The 24275-nt window shown below is 44.8% G+C and overlaps 1 protein-coding gene across 2 annotated transcripts in view; it reads right to left on the reverse strand.

The window, feature by feature from the left end:
* Positions 1-24275, reverse strand: part of fbln2 (fibulin 2) — a 259586-nt gene that overhangs the window by 125092 nt on the left and 110219 nt on the right. For both annotated transcript variants that reach the window (XM_063068129.1, XM_063068130.1), the window contains one exon: positions 6740-6848. In XM_063068129.1, coding sequence (XP_062924199.1) covers positions 6740-6848 — 109 coding nt within the window. The remainder of the gene's footprint in view (positions 1-6739; positions 6849-24275) is intronic.

The raw sequence follows: 24275 nt of genomic DNA on the forward strand, positions 1-24275 counted from the left end.
ACTGGCGGAGGATGTTAACAAATTTATTGGGACAGCCAAACCTGAGGAGGACATCCCATAAGAGCTCTCTTTGCACAGTATTCTCTAAGGCTGTGAGGCTGTGTAGTGGTTCCACCATTCAATGATGTGGAAGGGGACAAATAGATTGGTGAAAACAAGATGAAAAAGAAATCTTTTCCAATAGTTATCTTACTGCCCAGACTTCTTCATTTACCCCGTATTCCACACCTTGCTTTCCTCAGAGCTTTGTCCATGTATAACATAGAAAAAAGTGTTGAAAAGTACACTTCCCTTTCCTTTCATATGGTCACAATTAAGAATTCACACTACTGTAAACTTTTAGCTTCTCCTGATAGGGGGGACAACAAAGACCTCAGACATGCCTGAAATGCTGGCCGATTTTTTTAGGTGTCCACACTGGACATCCCTAGCCCTATTCCCTTCGTCCTTTCCATGCCTGCCCATCTTTTCCAAAGTGAAACCAACTTGCTTTCCAAGTTTTGATTTAAGGAATTTGGCATGAAATGTCAATTCTATTTCTCTTTCTATTGATGATGCGTAACCTGCTGAGTTATCCAGCAGGCGGCTTTTCCGATCTGGTGTTACTTTAATTTTTTTTTTTAGTATAATTTTAAGGTACAATTTTTGATTAGGGCACATGGATAACAGAGCGACTACCTACCATCGCCAGGTAATGCTACAATATGGAGATTGCCCAAAAACAAACCTTCATGAAGATCTGCTGGTTAAATTACACGACCTCAGCTTGCTGAGGGGATCGGGCCTACAGTCCTCGGAGCCGCCTGATGCTGGTGGCCGGAGGTGGGGACGTCGTAAGCAGTGTGCGAGGAAGCGGAAGCGAGGCAAGCTGGCAGGAGTCTGTGCCAGGCAAAAAGCAAACCCTAGCCGGCTGGGTCTCCCGTCCATTCTGCTCTCCAATGTCCGCTCGCTGGACAATAAATTGGACTACGTCCGACTCCAACGAAATACTTGGCGGGAGTATGGAGTCTGCTGTGCGTACGTTTTCACAGAAACGTGGCACACCGATGGAATCCCGGACGCCACCATTCAGCTGGACGGGCTCGTCTTGTTTCGAGTGGACAGGGATGCAGCTCTTTCTGGTAAGACTCGCGGTGGTGGCTTGTGTGTTTACATCAATACGGAACGGTGCAAGAACTCTGCGCTGGTTTCAAGATACTGGTCATCGCTAGTGAAGTTTGTGACTGTTAGATGCAGACCACTTTATTTGCCACGGGAATTCACCACTGTCCTTATAGTCGGTGTGTACATTCCCCCAGCGCTAACGCTAAGGAGACGCTCTGTGAACTGTATGGGGCTATTAGCGAACTGCAGAACGCACACCCTGATGGACTGTTTATTGACGCCGGAGATTTTAACCCCGTGAACCTTAAGTCAGCGCTTCCCAGATTCCATCAGAACGTGGACTCTGCAACGAGAGGGGACCTTGTTTACACAAACATTCCCGACGAGTACCGGACTGAGCCCCACCCCCACCTCGGTTACTCAGACCACATCTCTGTTATGCTAATCCCAGCATACAGACTGCTCGTCAGGCGCTCCAGACCAGCTCAGAAGCAGGTGAAAACCTGGCCAGCAGGAGCCATCTCTGCTCTTCAAGACTGCTTTGAGCACACTGACTGGCACATGTTCAGGGGGGCTGCAACCGATGGCGACTCTACCAACTTAGAGGAGTACACGGCATCAGTGACGAGCTACATCAGCAAGTGCATTGATGATGTCACTGTGGCCAAGACCATCACTACACGTGCTAACCAGAAGCCATGGATGGCAAGGGTGAGGACGGAGAGCAGCCAAAATAAAAAACTTACAATGACGGCAGACCTTAAGTTGGCGTGCTTGAATGTGCGAAGTTTGAAGAGTACTGGGCGATGCGTCAGCACGCTCCAGTACCTGGACACTGTAAAGACCGACGTGACCTTCCTCCAGGAGTGCGGACTACCACACCTCTGGAACTACCGGAGGTGGTCACGGTGGTGGAAAAAAGGTTTGTCTGTGTGGTCGGGGGGCAACGATTGTCGCGCTTCCGGCCTGGGGATTCTGCTGCGGGAAGGCAACTTCTCAATCACCCAAATTAAAGAGGTGGTTGCGGGGCGCCTCCTGGTAGCAGACGTCAAATACCGGGGCACTTCGCTCCGGCTGATCAACATGTACGCCTCCCCTGTGCGGAGCGAGTGGCTGACCGTCTTCGAGCAGCTCCCACAGCTGCTGGTGACGTCCCAGCCGGTTGTTCTGGCCGGAGACTTCAACTGCACCATTGATGCGGCTGGAGGCCCCGGCAGTGCCGACGGCAGGCTGGACAGTACCTCCAGACTCCTGAGGGAAATGGTAAAGACAGCCAAGCTGGTAAAGACGCCTTTGGCACCCCCACAGGTGGAGCACAGCCGCAAGCCACCTGGACACGATCGGACGGCTCAGCCCGCTCCCGGATCGACTTCCTCTTCCTGTCTGAGTCCCTCACGGTCAGGTCCACCGACGTCACACCGGTGTTCTTCTCTGACCACTGCCTTCCGAGAGCCACCTGTCGCTTACGGGAGGACCAGAAGGCAGGCACGGGGACTTGGAAGCTGAACGTAAAGCTGCTGACCCCAGAGAACATCGAGGAACTAGAGAGGGAGTACACAGGTTGGAGAACCTTGAAAGCCTTCTTTGATTCCCCAGTTCTCTGGTGGGAAGCCACCAAGGAGAACATCAGGAGGTTCTTCATCCACATAAAGAGGGGTGACGCGTCCAGGCAGTGGAGGGACCCAAGTGAAAACCTCCCTGTTCATGGATGACGTCACCGTCTTCTGCTCTGATCCGAGGTCAGTTCGCAGGTTGATTGGCACCTGCGAACAGTTCGAGCTAGCGTCGGGGGCCAGAGTCAACCGCACGAAGAGCGAAGCCATGCTCTTCGGCAACTGGCCCGACCGATCCAGCGTCCCCTTCACCATCAGGTCTGACCACGTGAAGGTGTTGGGGATCTGGTTCGGAGGGGCGGAGGCGTGCAACAAGAACTGGCAGGAGCAGACTGCCAAGGTGAAACAGAAACTGGGACTGTGGGGAGGGCGCTCCCTGTCGATAACGGGCAAGAACCTGGTCATCAGGTGTGAAGTGCTCTCAGGGCTGCTGTACTTTGCGCAGGTCTGGCCCGTCCCCCGCTCCTACAGCTCGGAAATCACCCGGGCTGTCTTCAGATTCGTCTGGGGATCCAAGATGGAGCGGGTGAGACGGACCGTCATGCACAAGTCCCTGGACAACGGAGGCAAGAACGTCCCCAATGTCGCCCTCACCCTGATGGCCAGCTTCGTATGTGGCTGCATCAGGTTGTGAATAGAGCCCAGGTATGTTGTCACCAAGTACCACTATGTGCCCAGGTTCTACTTGTCGCCCTGGCTACGAAGGATGGGTCTGGCCCCACTCCCGCGCAACGCCCCAGTCAGCTGGTCGTTGCCGGTATACCTGTCCTACGTAGCAAAGTTCTTCCAGGAGAACGCCTTTGACCACAGGGCCATCAGGCAGTGGTCAGCACGTAGTGTCCTGCAGGCACTGCAAGAGAAGGACGTGATGGACACAGTGGGGTGGTTCCCTGAGCAGACTGTCCAGTTCATCTGGCAAAATGCCTCATCGCCAGATCTAACCAACAGGCACCAAGACCTCGCCTGGCTGGCGGTGAGAGGGGCCCTCCCCGTCAGAGCCCTCCTGTACGCCCGGAACGTTGTCTCCACACCCCACTGCCCACGGGAGGACTGCAGTGAGGAGGAGTCTGTGACCCACCTCTTTGCACACTGCCAGTTCGCAAAGAGGGTGTGGAGGAGGATGGACGGGCTAGTGTCACGTTTTATCCCCAGCAGCTGCGTAACAGAGGACTCTCTGATCTACGGGCTGTTCCCGGGGATGCACACGGAGACCAACATCCGGTGCTGCTGGCAGATCATCAACTCGGTGAAAGACGCTCTTTGGTCGGCCCGAAATTTGATGATCTTCCAGCACATGGAGTGTCCATGGGAGAATGCTGCCAACTGGCACATTCTCAGCTGCAGGAGTACGTACTGAGGGACGCACTAAAACTTGGTGCAGCCACCGCAAGGGCCCGGTGGGGAAGGACCACAGTATAGGTTTCTCCACCCGTGGGAGTGGGAGGGGTCGGTGGGCGGGGAGTATACCCCTCAACAATGATATGCTAAGCTGAACTACTGGAGTGCCACGTGGGTGGTTATAAATACGGATATGTAGCGAGTATAATGGAAATGTATGTAAAGGATGAAAAGTTATTGAATGGTTTATTGTATATATTTATTTTTGAATAAAGTATATTTTGAAATAAAAAAAAACCAGAAGCCATGGATGACTGCGGAGGTGCGTGCACTGCTGAGGACCCGTGACTCCACCTCCAGAGCAGGTGACAAGGCAGCCCTAACAACAGCAAGGGCCAAACTGTCCTGGGTCATCAGAGACGCACAGCGTACACACGCCCAGCGAATCCACAGCCACTTCCAGGACAGCGGCGACACGCGGCGCATGTGGAAGGGCATTCAGGACATCACCAACTACAAGACAACACCACCTGCCTGTGCTGGTGATGCTTCCCTCCCAGATGTATTGAATAACTTCTACGCTCGTTTTGAGGCGGAAAATGATGTGGCGGCGAGGAAGACCACCCCTCCTCCAAATGACCAGGTGCTGTGTCTTACCGTGGCCGATGTGAGGAGAACCCAGTGCAGGGTCAACCCACGGAAGGCTGCTGGACCAGACAATATTCCAGGCAGAGTATTTGGAGGATGTGCAGACCAGCTAGCTGAGATTCTCACTGACATCTCCAACATCTCCCTGAGCAGTGCCATTGTTCCTACGTGCTTCAAGGCCGTCACCATCGTCCCCATGCTGAAGAAGTCTTCAGTGTCCTACCTCAACGACTGCTATCCCGTTGCACTCACATCCATCATCATGAAGTGTTTCGAGAAGCTCGTCATGAGGCACATCAAGACCCTGCTGCCCCCCTCACTGGACCCCCTGCAGTTCGCGAACCGTCCCAACCGTTCAACAGACGACACCATTGCCATCACCCTCCACCTGGACAAGAAAGACACGTACTTTCGAATGCTGTCCATAGACTTCAGTTCAGCATTCAACACAATCATTCCTCAGAAACTGATCGGAAAACTGAGCCTACTGGGCCTGAACACCTGCCTCTGCAATTGGATCCTAGACTTCCTGACTAGGAGACCTCAGACAGCCCGGATTGGAAGCAACATCTCCAACACCATCACACTGAGCATGGTGGCCCCCCCAGGGCTGTGTGCTCAGTCCACTGCTGTTCACTCTGCTGACCCACGACTGTGCTGCAACACACAGCTCGAACCACATCATCAAGTTCGCCGATGACACGACCGTGGTGGGTCTCATGAGCAAGAACGATGAGTCAGCGTACAGAGAGGAGGTGCAGCGGCTAACGGACTGGTGCAGAGCCAACAACCTGTCTCTGAATGTGAACAAAACAAAAGAGATGGTTGTTAACTTCAGGAGGACAGGGAATGACCACTCTCTGCTGAACATCAACAACTCCTCCGTAGAGATCGTTGAGAGCACCAAATTTCTTGGTGTTCACCTGGCAGAGAATCTCACCTGGTCCCTCAACACCAGCTCCATAGCCAAGAAAGCCCAGCAGCATCTCTACTTTCTGCGAAGGCTGAGAAAAGTCCATCTCCCACCCCCCCATCCTCACCACATTCTACAGAGGATGTATCGAGAGCATCCTGAGCAGCTGCATCACTGCCTGGTTCGGAAATTGCACCACCTCAGATCGCAAGACCCTGCAGCGGATAGTGAGGTAAGCTGAGCAGATCATCAGAGTCTCTCTTCCCACCATTACAGACATTTACACCACACGCTGCATCCGTAAAGCAAACAGCATGATTAAGGACCCCATGCACCCCTCACATAAACTCTTCTCCCTCCTGCCATCTGGCTAAAGGCACTGAAGCATTTGGGCTCTCACGACCAGACTATGTAAGCCATCAGACTCCTCAATACCCAGAGCCTGGACTGACACCAATATACTGCCCTCTACTGTGCCTATTGTCTTGTTTATTATTTATTGTAATGCCTGCACTGTTTTGTGAACTTTATGCAGTCCTGGGTAGGTCTGTAGTCTAGTGTAGTTTTCTGTTGTTTTACATAGTTCAGTGTAGTTTTTGTATTGTTCATGTAGCACCATGGTCCTGAAAAACGTTGTCTCATTTTTACTGTGTACTGTACCAGCAGTTATGGTCGAAATGACAATAAAAAGTGACTTGACTTGAGTATTTCAAGCACTTTTTTTCTGTGCTTTAAGTACTCCAGTATTTGCAGTGTTTTAGTTTTCAATAGAATAGTCAGTTGTTACTTGAGTGCTATCTTAAATAGTTCTCCTTATCTCACAAGCCAGGCATTGGTGAAGAAGGGCTGAATGATAAATGCCATCCTATGACTTTCTCTGGAATCATGTAGGTGACATTCTGATGACTTAATCAATCAGGATTGTTTGTAAATGCAAACCCCATAAAAGAATGCACATACATACTGCTACATTTATGAATAAATAATAATATTTATGAGTGGATAGTTCCATGTAGGTAATACTTCTATGCTGTTGAAATATTCTTCCTCTCTCATATCCTTCAAAGAAAGCAGAGTGAGGCATTCATTTAATATAATTTGTGCAGTGCAGGAACACACTTACCTGCAGGGGAGAGTGTGAAGACCCTTCACAGAAATATCAAAGCACTGGCCATTATCTGCAGCCCATTCTTGTCCAGCATTGCAGCAGTTTTCAATCACATCTGCAGAAGCTAAAGGGAGAAGTGGATTTTTGATTCATCTTTTTAAATCACATACTTTTCTATCAATTACAAAGCAATAGATTTCATTATTACATTGTTTTAAATTGCTTTTTAGGTCATGCTGTTCTTTGGTTGAGATGCTGTATCCAGGGACTTGCTGACTTACCAAGACAAATTAGCTGGTTGAGTGGTGTCACAACAACAACCTTGCACACAACATGATTAAGACCAATGAATTGATTGTGGACCTCAGGGAAGGGAAGTCAAGGGAACACACGCGAATCTTCATCAAGAGATCAGCAGTGGAATGTGTGAGCAGTGTCAAGTTCCTGCAAGGATCCATCCTGGTCCCAACATATTGATGCAATTATGAAGAAGGCATGACTTCTAGCGTATGTCATTAGAAGTTTGAGGATTCGTCAAAAATTCTAGCAAATTTCTACAGATGAAGAGCATTCTAACTGGTTGCATTGTTGTTTAGTATGAAGGGGCCACTGCACAGGATCGTGGATAAAAAACGCAGAGCCTTGCATACTCACGCAGCTCCATCATGGGCACCAACCTCTCCATCATCAAGGACATCTTCAAAATGCAATGCCTCGCAAAAGGCAGCAGTCAGGATTAAGGAACCCCACCACCCTTGACATGCCCTCTTCTCGATACTAGCATCAGAGGGTAGGTACAGGAGCCTGAAGACACTCAATGTTTTAGGAACAGCTTTTTTCCCTCTGCATCGAGATTTCTGAACAGACAATGAACATACCGACACCGCCTCACTGCTTTTGCTCTCTTTTTGCACGATTTACTTAACGTTTAATCTACATTTCTTATCATCATTTCTAGTATATTTTATGCATTGCATTGTACTGCTGCCACATAAAAAACACAAATTTCATGACATACATCAGTGATAAGAAACCTCGTTCCGATTCTGAATGTCGTAGGTGTGTCACGAGAGTGTGAATTAACTTATCTCTAATTTCCTTTTGCTCCTTTTCCTGTGAGAAAGCACCCTGGCTTCTACTTCCTGACTCTCCACTTGGACAACAAAGACTTCATTAAAGTACTATTGAAAATCTTTTTCGTGTAGTTTCAATAGTTGGCAAAGTAGAGGTACTGAAAAATTTGCTCCGAGGAAGAGAAGTTTCCAATGATACTAATACAATGCTTTCAATTGAATAAAATGTTCCCAGATACCTAGAAAAATGCAGTAGTTTGGCAGTACGCAAGCCCTTATGTTCGACCATGGGAGGTCACAGCCGGGAGGGGGGGGGGCCTGTAAAAAAAGTGACTCACTGTTGTTGATATTACTGTTCCTTAGAACATAGCTGCTTGGTGGCAGAGTTTCAGTTTTCAGTATTTAACCCTATCCACTCCCATCCATTCTTGCCTCAGAATGGAGGGACCGCTGAGAGAAGATGAGGAATTGAAATGAAGCCTTAATGTTCAGTAAAACCAGCATCCTAACGTGACAGCATTTGGAGCCTAGAGGAACAATTGCACATCAATACAGCTGGAGCCAAATAACTTCCAACTTGTATCTAAATACAGTTACTTTTAACATTTTATTTGCTTACTAGTCTGAATATCATTACAGCCGTTCCTCTTCTGCCTTGTAGATAATTTTGTTAATTTATTTGGGCCCAGACTTATAATCTGTTTTTGCCAAGTTTGTTTCTGTTTTTAAAAAAGCACATAGAAAAGATAATTATTTAAAAACCCTCGATGTTCCGCACAATCCATTAAAAACATTATTATATCCTGTTCAGGAGAGAAACAAGAAGGCAACATAATTGGAACAGATCTAATACCCACTCTACATATGCCCAAGGGAAACAGGGTGGTTTCTCTGGACTTGTTATGAATCCACCTCCTGCAACCGGTTGTCAGAAGACAAACTTTCAGAAGCAACGTTTCTTCCTCACTCAGCTAAAGCAAAGCATTTCTCCATCTGCAGCCAAGCAACGAAGTGCCAAATTCATGTGGTATAGGCAACTAAGATTTCCACCCAAAACTCAAAATGGGAGTTCCTTGCTAGTGAGTATTCAACAAAGTTCCCCACATTTATCATTATCACATTTATGCAGTCTTATAAAGCTGTTAAAATATGCACGAATATCTTCACAAGTCACAGTACCTGAAGCACAGAAAAGGAAACACAAAGCCCAAATAATATTTATAGCAGTGGAATAATCCATATCTCCTGTAATTTAGGCACTTGAAATCCTAATACTGAACAATGATGACGATCGAGAGAGTCAATGGCAGCACTCCTGCATTCTGCTACTTCTTAGGGAAAAGCTGCATTTTCTGTCACCGCTTCCATCTACTGCACCTTGGTCCTTGTGTGGAAACGCCACGATACAATCATGAAACTGAAAACAACATTTGCAACTATACCACTTGTGACTGCTAATTAGGGCCCACAAAGGGGGAACAGGAGTACAAAAGACTCTTACTGGTTACATGAGATGCATCTCCTCGTACTGAATTCTTCCAAAAAAACAGTTGAAGTGTTGAACTGCTTCTGGTTACTAGTTGCAGCTAAGCAGAAATCGTCTCTGAAAATTCTCGGAGTTTGTATCAACAGTGTTTTATTAAGTTTTCTAGTGGCTGGAAGTTTGATATTCTGCTGTAGCAACACAAATTTGGAAAGAAATTGACCCTAGTTTATTTTTGGCTAAAGACATTGGACTCAACATTTCAACAGTGCAAGCCATTCCAAAGTATAAATCTGATAGTCATTGTACCAACTTTTATTGGAAGAAACAAGATTTTTTTTGCTGGTTATATATTCATAGCTGTTGTTTACATATTATACATAATAAAGATTACTTAAAACCTCGACTTTCCAAAGGCAATCAATTACAGATCAATTCTGGCAAGGAATCACAAAAAAAAGTTAACATATTGAATATACTAGAGCAAAATGCAGGGTAGTGCATAACAAAACTACCGATCAAAGCAAGTAATTAGCAGCTCCTCTCCACTGAAGGTGAATAGTTTATCATTTATGGCAAGGCTCAACAGGATCACAACATTGATCCTAGCAGTTGGATTCCTCTTCATGGGGAACCCAGATTTCTGAACTTGCATTTTATCCAACATATCTCACAGTTCCTAAACAAGTTTCCCATTCCATTAGTTAAGGTTGAAACTTGTTTTGAATTCCTGAACCATCTATATACAGGTTTGATTTGCTTTTAAAAGATAATTAAAATCACTGGACATTGTCAGTCCAGTAGTACAAGTTAAACCTGGTGCCTGGGGCCTGAATTTTTGCAGCATTCTGGAGGTTACGTAAACATGTGGGATTTTTTGGCTGCCTTTCGTCTCTTTGTTTTAGAGCCTGCTAGAAACACAAGGTAATTGTTCACTAGTGTGGAAGGTGAAATGAGACCATGTTCTGTGGCCTTCTCTGGGCATTGCAAGCATTTCTCTGATCCAGGCTGCCTTGAAGAATGGTTCTTCAATGAAAATGCAGGATCAATAGATTCATTTTTGTATCCTTATGACTTTTGACACATTTACCAATATGTAATTCAACATTTAATTATAAGATTATATTAAGCATTTAATGGTCATCCATTGATGCTATATTTTGTTATAATTTCTAAAACTAGCACATTTCAACAAGTGGAAAATATCAGTTATGAAATTTTGTCCTCAAAAGACCTCCATATCTACGCTTCACTGATGCAGTGTCATTTATCAATTATTTTATTTACATCTGAATACACTTTTAATGATGCATAACAACAGGAAAATTGGAACTGAAAGGAAGATTTGCCTTTCATGATCCCAATCTGAGACGCAGCCAGTGAAGCTGATTTTGAAGTATATCCAGCATTCTCAAAGATAATGTAACTAATCTGTACAGCAAGCTCCAACCACAAGAAATCTGATAATAAGCAGAAAAACTGTTTTGGTGATGTTGATTGTGTTTAAATGTTGGCCCAAGGACATGAATGATGGAATCTGAAGTGGAAATTAGAAGTTATTTCGGCTAACATTTTCATTCCCTTTCTCTCATTGTCTCCTGGTACCGTTGTGTTTTGATGATTTCAGATTTCCAAGTGCCAGAACCTTTGTAACTTATTCCCAAATGTCATGTTTCATGTGTAACCCAGGGCAGGGAGGCAACATGACTTATTCCCGCTATGCATCATCATTAATTGAAGCACTTCAACTTTCCAACAAGAGCTTGTGATTATCGATCATTAGTGAAAGCCTCTGCTCATTTTCCATTCTGAAGTTCAGCGACACATTGGTCCAGTGAATGATTTAGTGAATAGAACAAAGAAAATCACTGTAACCGAGGACCTTCCAGACATTACTTGGGCCCTGATCCTACACCCAGCACTGAGCTAATGGCACTTGCCGCTAGCCTCAATGAAAACTCCCAGCAAAGATCTCTCAACTTTTCCCAACAGTCTTGCCATCAGGCACCTACTGAAGGAATCTCTGCCATCTGACAACAGTAACATTATCAAGCTGGCTTTGCTGCTAATCAAACTGAAAAGTAGAAAGTTCTAAACAAGTGTTTTAAACATTCCAAGGGCACAAATGAAAGAACAGACGATACATATTATGATCTGAACAAAGAACATAAAATATTAAACTACTGGGGACTGTCTTGTCTCCTTTTCTCTTCACCATTTACACCTCGGACTTCAACTACTACACAGAGCTTGTCATCTTCAGAAGTTTTCGGTTGACTCTGCCATAGTTGGATGCCTCAGCAAAGGAGATGAGGCTGAGTACAGGGCTACGGTAGGAAACTTTGTTACATGGTGTGAGTAGAATTATCTGCAGCTTAATGTGAAAAAGACCTGAGGAGAGCTAAGGTACCAGTGACCCCTGTTTCCATCCAGGGGGTTAGTGTGGACATGGTGGAGGATTACAAATACCTGGGGATACGAATTGACAATAAACTGGACTGGTCTAAGAACACTGCGGCTGTCTACAAGAAGGGTCAGAGCTGTCTCTATTTCCTGAGGAGAGTGAGGTCCTTTAACATCTGTCGGACGATGCTGAGGATGTTCTACAAGTCTGTGGTGGCCAGTGCTATCATGTTTGCTGTTGTGTGCTGGGGCAGCAGGCTGAGGGTGGCAGACACCAACAGAGTCAACAAACTCATTCGTCAGGCCAGTGATGTTGTGGGGATGGAACTGGACTCTCTCACGGTGGTGTCTGAAAAGAGGATGCTGTCCAAGTTACATGCCATCTTGGACAATGCCTCCCATCCACTACATAATGTATTGGGTGGGCACAGAAGTACATTCAGCCAGAGCCTCATTCCACCGAGATGCAGCACAGAGCGTCATAGGAAGTCATTCCTGCCTGTGGCCATCAAACTTTACAACTCCTCCCTTGGAGGGTCAGACACCCTGAGCCAATAGGCTGGTCCTGGACTTATTTCATAATTTACTGGCATAATTTACATATTACTATTTAACTATTTATGGTTTTATTACTACTTATTATTTATGGTGCAACTGTAACGAAAACCAATTTCCCCCGGGATCAATAAAGTATGACTATGACTATTATAAAATAAAATGAAAACAAATTGTTCTGTAAAACTCTACAGAATTTTTAAATAATTAGCTGCACCATGAAAAATTTGCTTTCACCTCACAAGGTAGAAACGTATGCATTGAAGGTGAGGTGGGGCGGGGGGTAACGTTCAAGGGGGATGTGAGGGGTAAGTTTTTTTTACTCAGAGTGGTGGATGCCTGGATTGTGCTGCCTGGTATGGTGGTAGAAGCAAATACATTAGAGGCTTTTAAGAGACATTTAGATAGGCACATGAATGTGGGGAAGATGGTGAGACGTGAACATTGTGTAGGTAGGAGGGATTCGTTTTTGGAGTTTTTTTGATGTTAATTTTTAACTAGTTCAGCACAACATGTGGGTGGAAGGACCTGTTCCCGTACTGTACTATTCCATGTTCTAAAACACAATAACATCAGATATTTTTCCACCAAGAACATTGCTCATAAATATCAGAAATTCTTATCAATTCGTTCATTTATGAAGATTGCACTAGGCAAGGTTATAACTTTGTGGAAGAAATAGAGCAGCTCCTGACTTGAGGCATCTCATTATGCTCTTGTGTACCCAGAGGAACTTGATGAGTTTCACAGTGCAGTGAGATTGGCACCTTTGCCTGATCTAATCTCATAGTATATAATTATAGAACCATAGAGCTGTAACAGTGCAAAGGAATCCAATCCAGTTAATCCCATTTATTGGCTACTTTCCCAGCCTGCAATGTTTTCCCTTCATGTACTTATCCAAGTCCTATAGTCTCACATCAACATGGCTGATTTTAAATTACTTCCTGAAGTGGTCAAACAAGCAATTGAATTGTATCAAACTCCTACAGAAAATAAACATGAACAGATCATTCAGCCACAACCTGAGCATTATGTGGGAACTCCACAAAGCTCATCTGATTGTTAAGAATGCTGCAGCAAACCCACAAGTTCTTATATCTCAAAAGACGTGTAGAAACTGCAGGGGAACACCATCTACTTCAAGTTATACAGAACCATTATGTGGCACATGTATTTGCTTCATTGTCTGGGTCAACACCCTGAGACTGCTTATCTACTGGTAATTATCTACATTGGTTGAAATGGTTAAAGATTGGGACCATCACCATCTTCTCCACATACCAGGATTGGCCTATCAGCAACAGCTGTACCTCAAAATCCCTTGCAAATTTCAAGATGCTTTATTGCCATCTTTCAGTTCAAGTCAAAAATTTCAGTCACTCTCTGGTACAAAAGAAGTCGACTTCACCAATTCCTGGTCCCAGGTAGGCATATTCTCGTAATTCCATGTGATCAATATTTGCATTGGTATACGCAGAGTCAGGTTGATAATCAAAGTGTTACATGACATTAAATTTGTTATGTTGCAGCAGCATTACAAATCAAAGATGTAAAAGTACTTTGAATTACACAGTAAATCATTTGTGTAAAGATCCTGCAACCTTCTGCAGCCTCTGGTGATCCTATGTATTGAAGCCACCAGACTAAGCTATGATGCAACCAATCCACCATACACCTATGAAAAAACTATGATAAGGCAGTGATAACAAAGCAGGCTGCTCGCCTCGGCACTTCTCATCCGTGATCCTGACCACAGCTTACGTAATGCCAGCGGCCGATTATGAGCAAGCACTCGCAAAACTGCACTATGTTGTCTGCAGGCAAGAAACAGCTCAACCTGACGCATGCAGATTATAACTGGCGACTTTAACCAAGCCTGTTTGAAGAACACCCTGCCCAATTATACCAGCACGTAACCTGTTGCACCAGAGGTGCCAACACACTAGACCACTACTACACTACGATAAGGAATGCCTATCGTTCCTTCCCCAGACCACATTTTGGCAAGTCAGATCACTTGTCTGTACCCCTGCTACCTGCATACAGATAGAGCCTAAAGAGCAAGGCTCCAGAGATCAGGATAACTAAGTGTTGGTCACAGGGGGTAGAGGAACAGTTACAGGATTGCCTGGAGTCAGTGGACAGGGCAGTGTTCATGAACTCATCTGAGGACCTGAATGAGTACACCAGGGTTGTTACAGACTTTATTAGAACAGCTGTGGATGAGTGTGTCCCCACAAAATTGTTCAGGGTTTTCCCCAACCCTGGATGAACAATGAAATCTGGAACTGCTAAGAGCCAGATCAGAGGCATCCAGGTCTGGAGATCAAGAACGCTACAAGTGGTGCAGGTACGATCTCTGGAAAGCCATCTCTCAGGCAAAGTGGAGATTCCATACCAGACTGGAATCAATGAGGGACGTTTGACAGCAGTGGCAGGACTCGATTGCCATAACCTCCTACAAAGCTAAATCTTGTGACTTAGGGGACAACATAGCTTCCAGATGAGCTCAATGCCTTCTATGCTCACTTCGATCACCAGAATAGGGAGGAACCATCGCAAGTGCCTCCTGATGATCCTTTGGTATCAGTATCTGAAGATGACGTGCGTGCTGCCTTCGAGAGAGTGAATCCAAGGAAATCATCCGGTTTGGATGGAGTACCTGGCCGAGTACTGACCTGTGCTGACCAACTGGCTGGTGTAGTCCGGATATCTTCAACCCCTCTCTCTGGCAGTGTGTGGTACCCACCTGCTTCAAGCAGGTTTTAATTATATCGGTACCCAAGAAGAGTGTGGTAATGTGTCCAAATGACTATCGCCCAGTAGCACTTACATCCATGGTGATGAAGTGTTTTGAGAGGCTGATGTTGAATCACATCAGCTCCTGTATGAGTGATAACTTAGAACCACTCCAATTTGCTGACCGAAGCAGCAAGTCTACAGGACATACTACTTTGTTGTCTCTTCATACAACCCTGGACCATCTGGACAGCAAAGATGCATACATCAGAATGTTCTTTATCGATTACAGCTCGGCATTTAACACCATCATCACCTCAAAACTAATGAGAAAACTCAATACCCCCTGGTGCAATTGGATCCTGGATTTCCTCACTTGTAGACTCCAGTCAGTTTGGATTGGCAAAAATATCTCCTCTACAATCTCCATCAGCACAAGAGCACTGCAGGGATATGAGCTTAGACCCTGCTTTACTTGGTTTACACCTATGACTGTATGGCTCAGCGCAGTTCCAGCACCATATACAAGTTTGCTGATGGCACCACTGTTGTGGGTTGTAGTAATAACAGCGGCCACTCACTCAATGTCAATAAGACCAAAGAACTGATTGTAGACTTCAGAAGGAGGAAACCGGATGTCCATGGGCCAGTAATCATTGGAGGGTCAAAGGTGGAGAGGGTCAGTAACTTTAAATTCCTGGGTGTCGCTATCTCAGAGGACCTGTCCTGGACCCATCGTATAAATGTAATTGCAAAGAAAGCACGACAGCGTCTCTACTTCCTCAGAAGAGTCATCAAACACCTTGGCAAACTTCAATACATGCATGTGGAAAGAGTGCCGACTGGCTGCATTGTGGCCTGATATGGGAACACCAATGCCTTTGAGCAGAAAATCCTACAAAAGGTAGTGGATTCAGCCCAGTACATCACTGGTAAAACCCTCCCAACCACTGAGTGCATCTACATGACACTTTGCCATAGAAAAGCAGCTTCCATCGTTAAAGATCCTCACCGCTCAGGCCGTGCTGTTTTCTCACTGCTGCCGTCAGGTAGAAGGTACAGGTGCATCAGGACTCACACCACCAGGTTCAAGCACAGTTACTACCCCTCAACCATCAGACCCTCGACAAAAGAGGATAACTACACTCATTTAATGTCTATGTTATATTGTTATTTCACATTTGTTATTTATATCTGCATTGGCGCAGTTTGTTCTCGATTGATCCTGTTTACAGTTACTGTTCTATAAGTTTGCTAAGTATTACCGCGGAAAGCGAATCACAGGGTTGAATGTGGTGATGTGTATGTACTCTGATAGTAAATTTGACCTTGAACTTTGAAGTTCAAAATTTGCTGTGTCTCTTCTTCATGCCCCTGCTTCTAAACGTTTATTCCTGCAAGGCATCGCCTAGAAAAGAAGAGAACGAGTGGAGTATAGTTGAAAGGATTCCTGAGAAAACTTAAGGAGGATGATGTGGTGGCAAGGTAGCGTAGCAGCCAGTGTAACCCTTTACAGTGCCAGTGACCCAGCTCCCATTCCCACCGCTCTCTGTAAGGAGTTTCTATGTTCTCCCCTTGACTGCATGGGTTTCCGCTGGGTCCTCCAGTTTCCCCCTACATTCCAAAGTCACACAGGTTAGTAAAGTTAATTGGTCACATGGGCGTAATTGGGCAACCCAGACTAGTTGGGCCGAAGGGCTTGTTACCCAGCTCTATCTCTAAATAAATCGGTGACTGGGAAACTCCTGAGCCAAAACAACCACCTACCAGCATCCTTGGCCGAGTCCCCAAGACATCAGATATCTAAAGCCTGTCAAGTGCTGGCACTAGAACTCGAAGGGGAGACAACCTTCTCATCAAAGTAATCAGGGACAGAATGAACCCAATCAAGTTTTGAAAACACTCTCAAAGTGCCTCTTACAAAACAACTTTTCACACAATGGAAACTGGTGTGCAGGAAATCATCATAGACACTAATAGTCTGCCCGGGCATCATATGCTGTGGCAACTACAGTATCTAAGCATGGGCTACTAACAATCTTTAAATTCTTCTTAAAATCTGGGAGGTTCTAGAAATCTCTCAGCCTACCACACTGTACACATTCTAATGCAAGTCCCAAGTTGTTGACTTCAGAAGGAGTAGCGGACCGCACGACCCAATTTACATCGGTGGTGTGCAAGTGCAACAGGTCAGAAGCTTCAAGTTCCACGGGGTCAATATCACAAATGACCTGACTTGGTCCAACCAAGCAGTTCACTGCCAAGAAGGCCCACCAGCACCTTTATTTCCTGAGAAAACTAAAGAAATTTGGCCTGTCCCCTAAAACACCCACTAATTTTTATAGATGCACCGTAGAAAGCATTCTTCCAGGGTGCATCACAACCTGGTATGGAAGTTGTCCTGTCCAAAAGACCAAAAGAAGCTGCAGAAGATCATGAACACGGCACAGCACATCACACAAACCAGTCTTCCATCCTTGGACTCACTTTACACCGCACGTTGTCGGAGCAGTGCTGCCAGGATAATCAAGGACACGACCCACCCAGCCAACACACTTATCGTCCCTCTTCCCTCCAGGAGAAGGCTCAGGAGGTTGAAGACTCGTACGGCCAGATTTGGGAACAGCTTCTTTCCAACTGTGATAAGACTGCTGAACGGATCCTGACCCGGATCTGAGCCATACCCTCCAAATATCCGGACCTGCCTCTCAGTTTTTTTGCACTACCTTACTTTCCATTTTTCTATTTATGATTTATAATTTAAATTTTTAATATTTACTAATTTTTACTATTTTTAATGTTTAATATTTGTAATCCAGGGAGCAGGAAGCGCAGAATCAAATATCACTGTGATGATTGTACATTCTAGTATGAATTGTTTGGCGACAATGAAGTATAAGTATAAAGTATAAAGAAACATCCTGCAATGAACAAAGATAGCCACAGAAGCAATTACTTTCATTCACTGACCAAGGCTGTTTTGAAGATCTGATCACTGATTTTGGATGACGCAATGAATGATGTTACAATTGAGGATTCCCACCCCCAAGAAACAGGCAACAGGCACCCTGTCTGGCCGCAGCAGAGATGAAGAGAATGCAAGCCAGGGTAAACCCACGCAAATCTGCGGGGGCCAGACAACATACCTAGTCAGGTGCTGTTGGATCATGTGGCCCAGCTGACAGAGGTTTTAACAGACATATTTAATATCTCTTTGAAACAGCCCACTATCCCTGCAGGTTACAAGGCAGCTATAATCATTCCAGTGCCCAAGACAGCAACAGGAACTGGCCTAAATGAGAACCTCCCAGTGGCACTGACTTCTGCAATCATGCAGTGCTTTGAACAGCTAGTAATTGATCATATAAAATCCCATTTTCCAGCTACATTGGAGCCTTTCCAGTTCACCTACCACTCAAACCACTCCACTGATGAAGCCATTGCCTCAGACCTCCATTCCAATCTTGTCCAACCTAGAAACAACGCCTCAGATTCCAGGAAGTTGCTCATTAACTTCAGCTTGGTGTTTAACACAATCATCTCTCAGAAGCTGGTGAGTAGAGAATGTCTTCAATTGGACTCAACACCCCTCTCTGCAACTTCTGGACAGAAAGACCAAAGTCAGTCTGAGTTGAAGCAACATCTCAAGCTCTATCTCACTGAGCACTGGTGCAGAAGCATCAGGACTAGAACCACCAGCTTCTCTCCTCAGGCTGTGGGACTAATGAATATCCTGCCACCACCAAGGTCTCGTCACTAGGAGAGCGAGCAGTTTATTGTTTAAAGTTTGCCTGTGCTGTGCACTACATATAACTTGAATTACATATTATTAAATTATTTATGGTAATATTTTGTTTAATGTGCTGTGTATGATATATCTTGTGTGCACCATGGTCTGGAGGAACAATCTTTCGTTTGGTTGTATAAGTGTACAATCAGAGGACAATAAACTGGACACCAAGAATGACTGAGCAGCTATCCAAGGATCTCACTGCACAGGTTTCCCCGACACAGTATTGGACATATCAATGGAGGAAATGCAAAGCGGGAGGGATACAAGCTCCAGCAGATGTTCGAAAGATGTGTGAAAACCGTGGATGGTCTAGACAAGGCAGTAATGCAAGACTTAAAATCAGCTTGCCTATGTTGTCAATATCACTTCACGTACTATAGCTGGCAACATTCACCAATGTTAAATGCTGCCCCATTCACTACACCCCTGTGACTCACCTCCCTCACTCAGGACCTAAACCATTCATACGCTGCTTCCACACTCACTCACTCTTATTGCTCCATACCTTAAACCGAGCCTGCACACACTACCAGCTAACCATCAGTCAAAATGATCTAGATATGTTCACAGCATACTCCTACCCATCACCTAGAGTAGCTGCGACTTGCACCAGCCAATTAAGCTCATCGCACATCTTTGGGCTGTGTGAGGAAGCCAGGGCACCCACACAGTTGTGAGAAAAATCTGCAAACTCCACACAGAAGAATATGGAGTTTCCTTTTCAGCTGCTGGGGTGGGTGGGATGGGAAAATGATCTCAGCTTCTCAAACCAGTTCTTTCACTTTCCCAAATGACCAGATTCATTTTGGTCACTCAGCCCAGATCCAAAACCCATAGAGACAATGGCCTTACTTTCCTTTGACCTTTCCAACAGCCCATGACCTCATCAGTCCTAAATTTCACCTCTCCTCAAACTTCAAGCCATTGAAGTAACACTTGAGCACTTAAAGACATAAAGGAAAGCTGGCAAGAAACTGAGACAGACACAGTGGAAATCAAAGTAAAAAAAGGCATTAACGATTTTTCCAAAAGTTTCAAAGCCAAATATTTTACCATCCACATATGTTGTCATATGTTATTAGATCAAAGTTTTATACTGTTGGTGGCATCCAAAGAAAATTAGTCATTAAGAAAACAGTATTTCTGAACTGGGCTATATTTATTCTGTTTGAGGTTAAGTATAGACAGAAAACTTACAAAACTGGTGAGATTGTCCTGACCTCAGCCCATGGGCTGGTCTCGACTTGCAGTCCCAGTCTGTGCTGTCTGTCATTAGATGCAGAAGGCCGGAAAAGCCTCCACATCCAGCTGGTTCAGAAAGATGGAGCAAGCTCCTAAGTGTAATAAGGCCTTATGGTTCATAGTCTGACTCTTCTCCAACCATGAACCCTGACGGTCTTTGAAGCCTGAACGCGACTAGAAAAATGCTAGAAGCACTCAGGAGGTCTGCCAGTGTCAGTGGAAAGAGAAACACTTACGGTTTTGGGTCCAGAAACTCTTTTCACAAACTGTTTCTGATGACGAGAAACATTTAATATTTCTCCTTCCACGGATGCTGCCTGACCAGCTGAATGTTTCCAGCAATTTCTACTTCTGCTTTTTATTATTTTCCAGCCTTTGAGCTGAATGAAACAGTTCTTTCCCTCACAACTTGTGACTTCTCTCAGGCGTGACTTGCCATCTGACCTCCAGCTCGTCTTGAGCTTCTGTATTTGGCTGCACACAGGCAGAAGTCTGAGATACGCTGAGACCAACATGGCTGATGTCCAAATGTTCCCTCTGGAACAATCAGCTATCAGTCAGCGTGATTCTACCCATTGATCACAAAAGCAGTATACTGCAGATGCTGGAAATCTAACAAAAGGTCAAAAGATATTGGAAGTGCCAACATGTCATGAGGGATTCTGGGCAAAGAAACAGATGACATTTCAGATGAATGATATTTCATCAGAATATTTCTGATGGAAACTCATTCAGATAATCACCCGGAGTTGTTAACTCTGCTCCTCCTGCAGATGCTTCCAAGCCTGTAGAGAATCTGCACTTTATTTTCCCTCCTTCCCTTTTGGCATCATACCTCCAACTCATCTTGAAGCCCTGTATTTGTCTACATGAGCTTGTTTGAGATGCTAAGATCAAAGTGGCTGAGAGCAGAAAGCTCCCTACACTTTGATTTCACTTGAAGTCAATAATTGGAAATCTCATACCTGTTAAATCTGACAAACCCTAGATTACACTGCATGGCCTCCGCCCAAAACGCCAACTGCTTATTCCTCAACACAGATACTGCTTCACCCACTGAGTTCCTTCAGCATTTCATGTGTGTTGTACCGCCAAGGTTGTATTTTTTTTCAGATCCCATGGCACATTATCTCTCAGTAGAAAGAAAGAGTTGACCCAAGGATAATTGTTGCAACCTGCCTGCACCTTTCCTCATTCCCTGCCACGCACTGTTGAACTTGAACGCACGCGAGGTCATCAATGACCCAAGATGCAAATGACCCAAGACGTGCAAAGGAATGGGTCCGTGACCCATTTGTGAATGTCCCCGGTGAATCATCCATGTCAGCACGGGAGAAAGATCAACTCCTCGAGCTTGCAAATGATGGCGGGCTGAAATGTATGTTTGACATAACATCTCTGCCGGCATTCTGGATCAAATTCAAGGCTGAATATCCTGAAATAGCCACGAAAGCACTGAAAACGTTGCTTCCATTTCCAACATCATATCGCTGTAAAGCGGGGTTTTTTGCAATAAATGCAACAAAAACAAAACCTAAATTGCGGAATAGACTGGACATAAGGAACCCCCTTCGAGTATCGCTGTCTCCCATCACCCCTCGATGGGACCGTCTTGTTGCAGGAAAACAAGCCCAGGGCTCCCACTGATTCAGCGATATTGGTGTGTTGCAATGATTTTATATGTTCATATGAGGAAAATATGTGCTGTGTGTTTAATATCCAAATGTTACTTAAAATGTTATGATGCTACTGACTTATCAATATTCATGCGAGGAAAATAGGCGCTGTGTGTTTAATATTAGATTTGTTAGATAAACCCTTTTAGAAACAAAATTGAGTGTATTAGCCACCTATAAGTGATTTATAGTTGACTTATCACCTATATTCTGGTTGTGATTAACACCCACCGCCCCCCCGCCAGTCGGCCACTCTGCAAGAGTGTTGTCAATATTGAACCTGTCCACGGTGCAAAAAAGGTTGGGGACCCCTGCAATACAAAACCACCTACAAAGTATTCATTTCAGATCTAAAACCTGTTTTGGGGATTCACCTTTTGCGTACAGCCCATCATTGAACAAGGTCATAATTTCAATAGGAATTCCAAGCTAATCAGCATCTACGTAGGGGTCAGGAACTGCTTGTACATGGAACACTTACTCCTGACCAAGCACTCAACAGAACTTATTCTGTAAGTATTATGCACTTAATAAATTAGTTCATGCCTGAATTATCCATTATATATATCATTACCAAGAATATCTGGCAATAAGGTGCAAACATAAACTAACCTTCCACAAGAAGGCAACAAAATTCATTTTAAATGCCTTTGTTAATTAAGCTGAACAGTCACGATATCTAGCTTAGTTGTGAATTGAGACTGTTCCACAGAGGAAGCAAGGGTATGGGTTTCAATCTGACCTCAGGCAACATCAAACAGAAGATCCTGGAGCTTTCTCTCCTGTTGTAATGCTCAGACACGTGAAGTAGGTTTTCAGAATTCCTCAACCACAGTGGCACAAAAATATTGTGATCAGACTAAATTTTGCAGCCCTGCTGATAGATTGGCAACTGCCATATTCCTGAGACACAGCTCCAGTTTTTCTGCTGGAAAAGTTCCTGACAAGGATAGAATTTCAGCTGAATTTCCCAAACATAGAAAATCTCATCTGTTGCCTTGCCTATATGGTTCCCCCCCACCCCTCCCCGCCACAGGAAATGCAAATACCATCCCATTGTGCAATGGCAAGGATGGCTGGGGAGAGAGGAACAACCAATAAGCCATCTCACAACTTGCTGAGAAAACCTTTGCCCGATTCATCTGAAAAGCTTCCGCCAAGAAGTGACAGAAAGTACCTGGAAATGTTAAGTGGTTTTGTAGAGACACAGTTTACAACGCATTCCAGTCAGCCTTCATCGACTTCAAGAAAAATAAGTAAACAGCAAACCTCATACCATCTTTCTTTGGGTGAACATCATTAAAGAATTGAGAGCAGCACAAGCAAAATGCTAGAGGAACTCAGCAGGAATAAACAGTCGATGTTTCAGGTTGAGACCCTTCTTCAGGACACCAACTGAGGAATTCAACCCATGAATTCTCAGTCTCATTTAATCCCTTTATGACAATATTCATGGCCCCATAGAGCTTGACAGCTTTACTTAGTCTTGAGATGAAGAAGAAGATGAAAAGGAGATTGTGTTCAGACCCTGATTCTGGTTAACTTCTGTTTCTCTGTGATGCTGACTTACACTTTATAAAATAGGCCATAGTCAGCATGGTTTCCTTTAAGGGGAAATCCTGTCTGACAAATCTGTTGCATCTCTTTGAGCAAACAGCTGGCAGGAAAGACAGAGTCAATGAATGGTATTTGCTCGGATTTTCAGAAGGCCTGTGACACAGTGCCACACATGAGGCTGCTTAACAAGACAACAGCCCATGGTATCACAGGAAAGACATTAACATGGAGATAAGATTAGCTGACTCACAGGAGGCCAGGAGTGGGAATAAAGGGGGCCTTTTCTAGTTGGCTACCAGTGACTAGTTATGTTCTATGGCAGTGGTCCCCAACCTCTGGGCCGCAGACCAATACATTGCCGCGAAGAACGCAGTGGTGCAGCTGTAGCCAGAACGCACCCAGCACATCTTTAAGAAAAAAGCCAAAATAAATAAGCTAATTAATTAGGTGTCGCCTCTGATCTGGGCCGACATTTATGTACCAGGCAGCACCTAATTAATTAGCTTGTTTATTTCGCCTTTTTTCTTAAAGATGTGCTGGGTGCATTCCAGCTACTGCTGCACCGCTGCATTCTTCGCAGCAATGTATTGGTCTGCAGCCCAGAGGTTGGGGACCACTGTTCTATGGGGATTGGTGTTGGGACAACAACATGTGCGCACTGAATTTTTAAGTGGAAGTAAACTTAAAGCTACTTTAAAGAATAATAAACTACCGAGTCCAGTTTGTTGTTCATTGTTTAAAAGAAATAAAGAACTGTCAATAAGAAATATGATTTCCTCTCGGTTTGACAGTTTTTGCTCTCATTCATCTGCATGCTCACAAAACATACGCCGCAAGCCTGTAGCGGGTAATGAAAGATTTTCTCACCAGAGCTTTTGCACACCGTACATATGTGATTTACTTGCTAAATAATACTTTAAACAGTCAAGTTTCCAAATATCACTCCACTTCTTCTCACTTGCAAATTCTCCAGCAACTTTTGCATCGCGACACTACACACAGGTAAGACCAGTTTCTGTATTGTACA

This window comes from Mobula hypostoma, chromosome 15 (assembly GCF_963921235.1).
Source record: "Mobula hypostoma chromosome 15, sMobHyp1.1, whole genome shotgun sequence".
In the NCBI taxonomy this organism is placed as follows: domain Eukaryota; kingdom Metazoa; phylum Chordata; class Chondrichthyes; order Myliobatiformes; family Myliobatidae; genus Mobula; species Mobula hypostoma.